Source organism: Triticum dicoccoides, chromosome 4A (genome assembly GCF_002162155.2).
Source record: "Triticum dicoccoides isolate Atlit2015 ecotype Zavitan chromosome 4A, WEW_v2.0, whole genome shotgun sequence".
Classification (NCBI taxonomy): domain Eukaryota; kingdom Viridiplantae; phylum Streptophyta; class Magnoliopsida; order Poales; family Poaceae; genus Triticum; species Triticum dicoccoides.
This window is the reverse complement of record NC_041386.1, coordinates 121,691,544-121,702,479: the sequence shown is the minus strand read 5'-3', so window position 1 is coordinate 121,702,479 and position 10,936 is coordinate 121,691,544. Positions and strand designations below refer to the sequence as shown.

Here is a 10,936-nt window from a genome sequence, read left to right as displayed (position 1 = left end):
GGCCGGCCCCCCCCCCTCCTTTGAACCTTTATATACGGAGGCAGGGGCACCCCCTAGAGACACAAGTTGATCCACGTGATCATATTCTTAACCGTCTGCGGTGCCCCCTTCCATCATAGTCCTCGATAATATTGTAGCGGTGCTTAGGCGAAGCCCTGCGACGGTAGTACATCAAGATCGTCACCACGCCGTCGTGCTGACGGAACTCTACCCCGACACTTTGCTGGATCGGAGTCCGGGGATCGTCATCGAGCTGAACGTGTGCTAGAACTCGGAGGTGCCGTAGTTTCGGTGCTTGATCGGTCGGGCCGTGAAGACGTATGGCTACATCAACCAAGTTAACGCTTCCGTTGTCGATCTACAAGGGTACGTAGATCACACTCTCCCCCTCTCGTTGCTATGCATCACCATGATCTTGCGTGTGCGTAGGAATTTTTTTGAAATTACTATGTTCCCCAACAAAAATAAGGTTAGAACCAAAGAAAACAGCAAAACCACCTATGGATTTTCTATCATCACTGCAGCCTACCCAATCTGCATCAGAGAAAGCACGAACAAGTGTATAATTGGAACGCTTGAAATATAGTCCCAAGTCTACAGTATGCTTGACATACCGTATGATCCTTTTGACAGTTGTCCAATGAGCAGAAGTAGGAGCATGTAAGTATTGACATACTTTGTTAACAGCAAATGAAATATCTGGTCGTGTCAAGGTTAAGTATTGCAAGGCTCCAACAACACTTATGTATCTAGTGCTTTCCTCCTCCTTAAGTGGCTCCCCTTCATATGCTGACAATTGTTCTGATGAGGATAATGATGTGGGTGAGGGCTTGCAGTCCTTCATTCCCATCCGAGCCAAGAGTTCAGTGGCATATTTTTCCTGTTTCAACACTATACCATCATGAATCTTCTTAACTTCAATGCCTAAGAAGAAACTCAAATCACCAAGATCCTTTAAAGCAAATTCTGAGCTTAGATCACGCAAGAGAGCATCAGTAACATTCTGAGAAGAACTTGTAACTATAATATAATCAACATATATGAGCACAAAGATAATAGTATTTGCCTCATTATATATGAAGAGAGATGTGTCAGCTTTTGATGCAATAAAGCCAAGACATTTCAACTGCATACTCAACCTGGAGTACCATGCTCTAGGTGCTTGTTTCAAACCATAGAGAGCCTTGTCAAGTTTGCATACATAATGGGGTTTTTGTTTGTTTTCATAACCTGGTGGTTGCCTCATGTAGACCTCCTCTTCCAGAACACCATGCAAAAATGTGTTCTGTACATCTAGCTATCTTAAGCTCCATCCCCTAGACACAGCAATAGCTAGCACAAGTCTTATGGTTGCAGCTTTTACCACTGGACTAAATGTATCCTCATAATCAATACCATAACACTGCTTAAAACCATTAACAACAACACATGCTTTATACCTGTCAATGGAGCCATCTGCCTTTTTCTTGATCCTATACACCCACTTACAGTCAATGATGTTTCTACCTTTCCGGTTTGGTACCAAATGCCATGTTTTGTTTTTCATCAAAGTTGTATATTCCTCATCCATAGCTTTTTCCACTTTTGATCTCCAAGGGCATCATCTAGTTTTGTTGGCTCATCTGAGATACACAACATACCATACGATATAGTGCCACCAGTTCTTATTTTTGGGTTCTTTATACCTTTTTGTAGCCGAGTTGTAACTCTGGATGTAGCTGGTTGTGGTTGATGTACACGGGGGCGCACAGATTCGCTGGTTGCAGAAGATCCCAGAGAGGAGCCAGGAGTTGCCGCATCAGATCCGGTGGCCACAGATGTGGCCTGTTCATCCATGGCCGCACCATCCGTTGTCGCGGCCGATCCCACACCAACCGCGCCAGGTAGGCTTGTTGACCGCATGTGCGAGCCACGCCTCGCAGCGATTGGCTGCATGCGCGGGACAGTCAAGGGGGATTCTCTGCATGGGGACGTGGCAGCTGCGGAGTGGCTTGCCCGAGCCTGGTTGTCCAAACTGACCGGCTCGTGATCCGGAGCAAATGTCTGTGCCCGATCCGAGGAGGATTGACGCACAAGGGTGGCAGGCGCCGCCAAATCATCCTCGAACATCACGCCAGCTTCGTCTTCTTCTTCCACATGAAATATAGCTCCGTTTTGGACTGGATTTTGATCATTTTGATTGTTTTGAACCCCGTTTTCTTCAGGGACCTGCACACACAGAAGACAAGAACTGGTTCCAGCAGGAATATTATCATCATGTTGGTTAATGCAATTATTTCCCCCATGATCAAAATCTCGAAGTGTAGATGGAAGGAGAAGAATCTCTTGATGGAGAAGGGCGTCGGCATTAGGATGAAGAGACTCAAAAGGGAAAACTGATTCATCAAACACAACATCTCGAGATATATAAATTCTGCCTGTGGGAACATCTAAACACTTAACTCCTTTATGCATAGGACTATAGCCCCAAAACACACATTTTTTGAACGAAACACAAGTTTGCATGTGTTGTATGGTCTCAGGTTCGGCCAACATGCACAAACAAAGACTCGGATAGATTTGAAATCTGGTTTTACTCCAAACAAACGTGTGATGGGACTTTCGAATTTGATAACTTTACTTGGTCGAATATTTATGAGATATGTGGCGGTAAGAAAAGCTTCATCCCAGAATTTGAGAGGCATGGAAGCATTGGCTAGCAATGCTAGTCCTGCTTCAACAACATGACGATTTTGCGTTTAGCCGACCCATTTTGCTAGTGAGCATGTGGACAAGAAACATGGTGAGAGATTCCATTTTTTTGGAAAAAAGAATTTAGTTTCTCATACTCACCACCCCAATCGATTTGCATAGCAAGATTTTTTTAGTTTAGTTGGCGTTCAACGAGGTTTTGGAAGTTGGTGAAAACTTGGAAAACATCAGATCGTTTCTTTAGCAAATAGATCCAAGTGAACTTTCTATAATCATCAATGAAACTAACATAATAAGAAAATCTACCAACTGATGTGGGAGCTGGTCCCCATACATCTGAAAAAATGAGCTGCAATGGAGCAGTGGATACACTTGTAGATATGGGATAGGGTAATTGATGACTCTTAGCTTGCTGGCAAGCATCACAAATGGACTCAACGCTAGACTCATAGGGAAGATTATTCTTGCTAAGGACATGCTGAACTATAACTCAAGAGGGATGATCCAGACGACTATGCCACTTTGTCGAGGAAGATTTGGTGACACTCCACACTTGTTTATTCAACCATGATGAGGATGAAGATGATATGAGTGGATATAGGCCTCCCTCACACTTTCCTCTAAGGATGACTCTCCTCGTTGCCAAGTCCTTGATCACAAAAGAGTAGGGATAAAATATTATGAGAATATTGTTGTCAAGGGCAAAACGATGAACAGAAACAAGATTCTTGGAAGCATGCGGAACATGTAAGACATTGTTAAGATGTAAATCTTTTACAGGAGTTTTAACAATTGATTTTCCAACATGAGTAATGTCCATACCAGTTCCACTTGCCGTGTGTATCTGATCACCGCCGTGGTACCTTTCCGGCATCGTCAGCTTATCGAGCTCTCCCGTGATATGCTCAGTGGCACCAGAGTCTGCATACCAGTTGGTGTCGATGTCGTAGTTGTTGGTGACGAGGTTGGCTGCTTTCTTCTCTTCATGATCATCATCATACCGATGCCAACAGGCACTCGCCCCACCAGCATGGAACTTGTAGCAGATCTAGCACTCATGATAGTCGCCTTCTTGTTGTTGCTGTTGTTGTGGTTGAGGGCGAAAGCGTTGCTGATGATCGCCGCCACCACCACCGCGACCAGGAGAAGAAGAGGAGCGGTTCCCTCGACTGCGTCCTCCTCTGTTTCTTCGGCCACGGCCTCCCCTGCCACGGGACTGCCCACGCCCCATGTAGACGGCGTTGGCAGAGGAGCGGAAGCCTGCTGGTCTGTCCCCCAGCATCTCCATCCGCTGATCAAACGCAGAGATCTGCGCGAAGAGGTCGTTGACGGTGATGGAGTTCTTGATGGCGCTGACCACCGCCACGATGGGATCATAGTCCTGATCAATGCCAGCAAGGATGTAGTCCACCATCTCCGGATCGGTTACCAGATGCCCAGCCGCAGCCAGCTCGCCCCCGAGGTTTTTCATCTTGGCGATGAAGGCGTTGCTTGACATGTTGCCTTTCTTGGTGTTGGGCCATCCGCAGATTGGTTATGCGGGATTGTGACTGCGCAACGAATAATGTGGTAAGAGCAGTCCATAGATCAAAGGTGATGTCCTTACCGATGACCTGCGCAAGGATTCCCTAGGTGAGAGAGTTCGGTAGATAGCTTAGAACCTGCTGATCCTTCGACAACCACGGGCCGTACAGAGGATTGGGCTATATGGCCGTGGTTTTATTCGCCTTGGTGACTTCTGTTGTCTTCGGTGGTGCAGCGTCACTGCCGTCAAGGAGACCGGTCACTTGCGCGCCTCGCAGTGCTGGCATGACATGCGCCTTCCATAGGAGGTAGTTCCCCCTTGCGAGCTTCTCTGATGGTGGAGCACCTAGGTTGAGGCCGACGGCGCTAGAGCTCGTAGCCATGGCGATGGAAGGGTGTTAGGGTTTTGGTTTCGCTAGATGATAGGAAGAGACTTGGCTCTATATACCATGTAAGATTGATTTGATGGAAGTGTTCCTACTCCTCCGTAGAGGAGCCGCGAGTATTTATTGATTGAGGGCAGGAATAACCCCTGCCGTGGTTTACAAGGAACATACCGATCACTAGGATGCGGCAGGATAAGGATAGGAGGTTACACGGGAGAGGGAGAGATAAGTAGTTAAGATTACAATCAAATATCTCTAAGTCTAACAGCATTCAGCCATTCTGCTTGCAGCACCACAACTACGCCGACGTCACTCAATTGAAATTTCATGAAGTCTCAGTCACTGAGTTCTAGACAGACGTGTATCGTCTGCAGCAGAACTATGAAGGGAGCTAGCAATCCGGACCATATTGAAGAGGTTCCTAAGACACAGCATGGAAGAGTCAAAATATTAGTGAAGTCCAAGAATGAAGTATTGATGGTCCAGCAGCCAAAAAAATAGTCATGCATGTGGCTCACCCCTTCTTGTGGGCACTACGGCTATTCAAAACCTCCAAAAATAATAAAGTCATCGGCAAGCAGAGCCTTTCTTAATAAAAAAGTGGATTTTATTAACTTAAAATAGAGCATGAAGCGGATACAGACACAATAAATACACACCCGACTTTTGCATAGTTAGGATGCATACAACCAACATCAACGCACACTCATAAATAAACACGCCGACAGATAGCAAAGTCATATAAGACCAAATCTAGGTAGTAAGGAAAAGGAAAGATCAACAAACTACATCAACGACCATCTTCCGCACCAATGATCTCTTGACACCATAAAGACAACAAAGTTCTTCGATAGCAACGCCTGAAAAGTAAACGACACTCAAGCTCCGCCGTCACTGGATCCACCATCAAAGGACAAATTCTAGGTTTTGAACAAGTCTGAACATATCCGAGCAATGCTTCAACAAGGTACCAAAACAAAAGCATCGACATTGTCGAGTATAACCAACACGGGTCAGACCTAGGGCTTCACCCCGGAGCTTGATAACCGGTACTTGAGAAGCATCACCACATCGAAGTCAATCTGTTGTCGCCACCATTTTTCCAAAATTCCCGCAGCTACATGTATTGGGTCAGAAGTCCCTCCCCCGTTGCCGTTGCCGCACAACCATATCCTCCAGGTCCATAGATTGCTTCTCATGTCACTTGCCTTGATCGAATCCTATTCACCAAAACCATGCCCCGGACCATTGCGGCCTTTACAGACCACTGTTGGGTGGTCGCGACCTATGGCCCTTGCACGGATCCAGACGCTCTAGCTAACTCCACACACACGACCATGGCTAGAGATGGAGCCCGGCAAGGCCGGCACCATAGAGAGATGTAATCATGCCCAACGCTGCAGGCCCATCGCCGCACACCAAGTCAACGCCACAGCAGAGGCGGAGCTGGCGAGTGCGCTGCAAATCGACGAGGTGTTAGTCACCCATCGGTGATGGGGAGGGAACAAAGGGATAGCAAGGGAAGCCACAGTCATCGTCAACACCGATGGCTTCTCCGGCGGAGGTGGCAAGCTTTGTAGGTGGTGGCAGGGTGGTCTCCAGAGTCGCTCGTGCGAGCGACCCAGGGGGGCTGGGGATGGTTGAGACGAGACGGTCTCGACCAGCAAGCTCTTACAATGTGAAAAGTCGGCAAACAACAATAGCTATCCCAACCATGCAGTTTTCAGTATCTTTGATCCTGTAACGAAACCTAAGCAGTATTGCTACTGAAATCAAGGGCATCTCAAAAATAAAATGCACATAAAGATCATGCGCAAGGTACCATGATAAGTCACTGCTGCATTTCATACGATAGATCCGAATGCAACGGCACACCAAACCACTGACAGCGTACAAGGTATGGCCTTAAGCCAACGGACATTATTACAGAGATGATTACTTAAAAGTCTGCTGGTTCACACTGACCCCTAGTCTAGAAGCAGAACAAGATCACCCTGGTCACACATAGTAGCAGCAGTAGTAGACACCTCTTACGCTTCGGCGTACCTGTATTCACAGTTCACAATGGTAACCGATAAGACAGTGGCGTTGACGAAAGATACTATCAATGCCCAAGAGAATACACGACGACCACTCACCCCAGTTCGGAGAGCCTGAGGTGTGCCTCCTTGTAGTCCTCAAAGAAAGCCTTCTCATCCTACCAGAATTAACAGGAAAACAATAATCAGCATCCTGGTGCTGCTTATATGTACTACAACCAGTGAAGTGGACCCTGATGGGAGACATACCGCAGCATATTTCTCCACAAGAGGGCGGAAGACAGGGTCAGTCAGCAGGGTTTTGTCACTTGGAAGCTGAAGAAGTCCCTCTTTATCACCACTCAGAAGCTCCCTGTGGTAACATAAATACAGATTCACTATGTAATCACCAACAAATGGCATGCGCCGAGTTGGGGGAAATCAAGGTACTAGAGAACCACTTACGTGAAGTAAGAGTTGTCAAACTTCAAAGGGTTCCTTGTCCAGGGTCCCTCAAAGCCAGACCTCTCCTTGTGGCACCTTCCCTATAGAAAAAGAGAAACGCAAGAGAACAATGTCAATGCATGCATACAACGATCCAGGTATATAACATGAAAGCAGATTGAGCAAATATGCAAACTAACCAGGGTGTGGCCACCAGAGAGGGCAACAATATCCTGATCACTCAAGCCCATCTGCTTGCCAAAGACTTGCCTTAGGTGGTCAGAACCTGGGTGAACGGTAAGGAATGGAAATCATTAGTGAAAGTAATAAGTGATTTCTTGCAACTTGAGCCAACAGAATAATCAACACAATAAAATTTCATAAGTTCACCATCAGCTGCCTCCATATAACCAAACAGTATAGAGATGGAAAAGGTACTTTCATGCACATACACACCATGTCACAATTGCTAAAGGGGAAAACTAGCATAGACTGGACTGCGCAAATTATATACATGTACTACATAACTAATACTTCACATATGTGTGAAATAGAATATGTTCAACTGTGTAGTTTAAGGAAGAAGCCTTCTTTAGTGAGCAAACAGATATTGGAAATAAGTAAGCAATCAAAGCAAGATTTCCATTTACCATCGTTTCACAACAGTATTAATTACAAATATTTGTTCCATAGTACGTCTTTTCTAAAGTTAGAAAAATGTTGTGAGGGTTAGAATGGTACCCTTGGTAGCATCAGGGAGGCGACCCTCAGGTGGGGGCTGAGGCTTGTCCTGTAAAAGGCACATGTTAAGTTTAAAATGTGCTCAGCTAAACAATTACAACAAGAAACTATAACCAATGCACTCAGTGCTCATCGATTATCACATATCACAGCAAAAGTATCAAAACTGCTAGGCGCAAAAATTAACTTTACTGCATGGTCTTCCCGACTGCACGCAAAAAAGTTCTAACTAGAATAAAAATAAGATTAATTTTGTTTGCTTGGCCCTTTCTATTTCACTTAAGTCTGTAATGGCATTACCATCAGGAACATAGCAACCACATCCTTCTAGAGTTATTCGTGGCAGGAAGCTCTAACAGCATAATTCTACTACGATTTTGGTGAATGCTTGACAAAAATCTGAGCCAACAAGAACTAATATCTAGACTAGAAAGATTGCATATACCAAATGATAACCGAATGCCACAATAGGTGATGGACAATAAACATTACAGTAACTAATTAATCATCGTAAGAGGATATTATAGCTCTAAATGTGAGATAGCAAGCACATCAAGTCAAGACAGCACAAACATTGCCGCCCACCAAAACCACTTATTAGGCCGCGCGTCATGACCAACACATACGCTAGTACTACTACTGTATCAGACAACTCCGTGGTGTTCCACGAAATAATAAAAAACATAGGTGGTGTCAAACAAATAAGCCGCCGGGCATAGACTAATGTAGTCGCTTGTTCCAAGAGCCACCAACCCAAAGACGTACGCACATCATGACATGAGTACTGCCAGTAGTTAAAAGCCTTAAACTCGGCATCACCAACCTACCCACACAGTCCCCTGCCTAAAACCCTGAGGAAACTGCAAAGTTAACCAAGGTTAAGAAATCTCACCTCCCTCCCTGGGTGGAAGGGGATCACGGGCCCACCGGAGACCTCCACGGCGACAACTCCCGCAAGCTACACGCAGGAGAAATGAATCATCAGAAACCACACCCAGTCGACCGAATCGGGACTGCCAACCAGATCTAACCAAAACTGGCGCCGAACCTGGTAGAGATCGGCGTAGGAGATGGTGGGGATCTCCTCCTTCATGGGCTCGAGCATCCGCACGGCGATGTCCAGGCCCGCGTTGGCGGCGTGCGCCTGCTCCGCCGGCTTCTTCATCGTCCCGAACGGGCCGCCTGTCTTGGACGACACGTCGAAGGTCCCGGCCGAGTGCCACCTGCGCGACGACCGCATGACGCGACAGATCAGGCCATGACGAAAAATAAAAACACTCGGCACGCGCGCGGGGAGGAGAGGGGGGTAGGCGCTTACGCGAGGCGGAGCATGAGCGGGGAGCAATTCTTCTCGGCGATGAGGGCGCGGAGCTTCTGCCTGGCCTTCTCGACGGCCTCCTGGTACTCGGCGCTGACGACGGGGTAAGTCTTCGCCATGGCTGCCGCGGCTGAGACTCCGATCAGGCGGGGATGGGAAGGCGGAACTGAAGAAGAAGAAGACAGCGAGGTGGATGGGGCGAATGGAAGCCACGCTCCCCGGGGGGTTTATATCGCCGGCGCAGGGATCAAGGGAAGGTTCTGGGAAGGCGCCTCTCGGCCGTCGATCTTGGGCGATCCGGCGGTGGGGGCGGCGGTCCATTTGGACGCGCGTGATAGGCACGCGAGTAGTGATGGCCGAGTGGGGGGTAGGAGGGAATCGGCCGTGCAGTTACGGTTTTCTCCCTGCTTTGCGGCGAAGGGAGGAAGGTGGTGCGGCTGTTTTGGTCATTTCGCTGGGAGACCCGCGGTCTTCGTCTGCGAGTAGCGGCGACGGTTCACGGCTTCACGGGCTGGTGGGACACGTGGCACGAGCCGGTTGGTGCGGGCGCGGCTGGAGTGGACCCGGGTCCGTCATTGGTGCCTCCGGTAACGCACGCTCTCCCGCTGTTCCCGGCCCAGCCTTGCTCGGGAAGTGTGCCTGGCCTCATCCATCCGCGTCGGCTTCCCAGCAATTTCGTTTCATTGTCTAAAAAAAAAAAAGCAATTTCGTTTCAGTTTTCACCCCTAGTGTAAAGTTTCTATTTCTATTTCCTTTTTCTTTTTCTCTTGTGTGCAGATTAGTGCATGTGAGCGTCAGAACTCAGAAGACTGCCGGTGCATGCGTGCCGTCGTCTTTGGCGAACTAGGAACGATCAGCAATGTGTACTGCGACCGATCCGTTTCGCATCACGAGAGGTTTGGTCTAATTTTTCATCTTCATTCGCCCATATAGCATGCAGATGAATGATGCCTCTTGGTGGATCCGTTTCTCATTGTGAAGCTTGGCCTGATCTGTCCCGTCTCTCCGTCGCAGCCGCTGGTTCCTTCCCTACGATAGCAGTACAAGACGTTTAATGCTATGACGTTGATCGCGTTGGCCTTCCTTTGTCTGCCGATCTCACTGAAAAAACTCGTATGCCGATCACTTAAACAGAGCATGGTGACGGTGTGAGACTGAAAACCCCTTCGAGACTTGGTCAGGCAGAGAGCCTGCAGGCAAGAGGTTTGGTAAGAGCATCTCTAGCGGATTTGGTATTACGGTCGTCCTGTAGGTTTCGTTTACAATATCTCGTAAATAAAATTTGCGAGACGGCGGCCTCCTCGGCAGAATAGATCCCGTTAAATGTCGTCGGATTTTGCACTCGATTTGAGACATCTAGTTTGTGCGATAGTCGTCATCGTGGTTCCACGAGCATAGTTCATACATACAATCAAATTAAACTACTAGACAAATAGTTTCGACACATAGCACACCGATAGATAGTTCATACTAGCATCTACTCCTCGTCCGAGTCGTCCTCGCGGGGCGGGGGCTCGTTGCCGTGGAGGGTGTGGTAGATCAGTGTGCCGGAGAGGGTCGAGGCGAGTTGGTACTCCTTCCAGAGCATCGACACGCGCACGGCCGCAACTGCATCTCCGGCGGCGACGGCCTTCTTTGCCTCCCACCACGACTGCTCGGCCGCCTGGGATGACGGAAAGTCACCCACACCGGCGCGCCTGCTCCCTACGCCTTTCCGACACTGGAGGGCGGCTCCCTACGCCTTTCCGATACTGGAGGGCAGAGGGAGGAGCTTCTAGCCTCGTTGTCATTTTGTCGTTTGCGGTCCCCAAACC

At 48.0% G+C, this 10,936-nt stretch overlaps 1 protein-coding gene across 1 annotated transcript; it reads right to left on the bottom strand.

The window, feature by feature from the left end:
* Window positions 1-6,417: 6,417 nt before the first annotated feature.
* Window positions 6,418-9,341, bottom strand: LOC119285357 (L-ascorbate peroxidase 1, cytosolic-like). The gene is made up of 9 exons (XM_037564610.1): window positions 9,123-9,341; window positions 8,853-9,027; window positions 8,697-8,762; window positions 7,805-7,853; window positions 7,264-7,349; window positions 7,085-7,164; window positions 6,890-6,992; window positions 6,740-6,798; window positions 6,418-6,647 (listed from the first exon to the last, which is right to left on the bottom strand). Exons 1-9 carry the CDS (start codon window positions 9,239-9,241, stop codon window positions 6,632-6,634), a joined length of 753 nt encoding a protein of 250 aa, XP_037420507.1. The 5' UTR covers window positions 9,242-9,341; the 3' UTR covers window positions 6,418-6,631.
* Window positions 9,342-10,936: the final 1,595 nt, after the last annotated feature.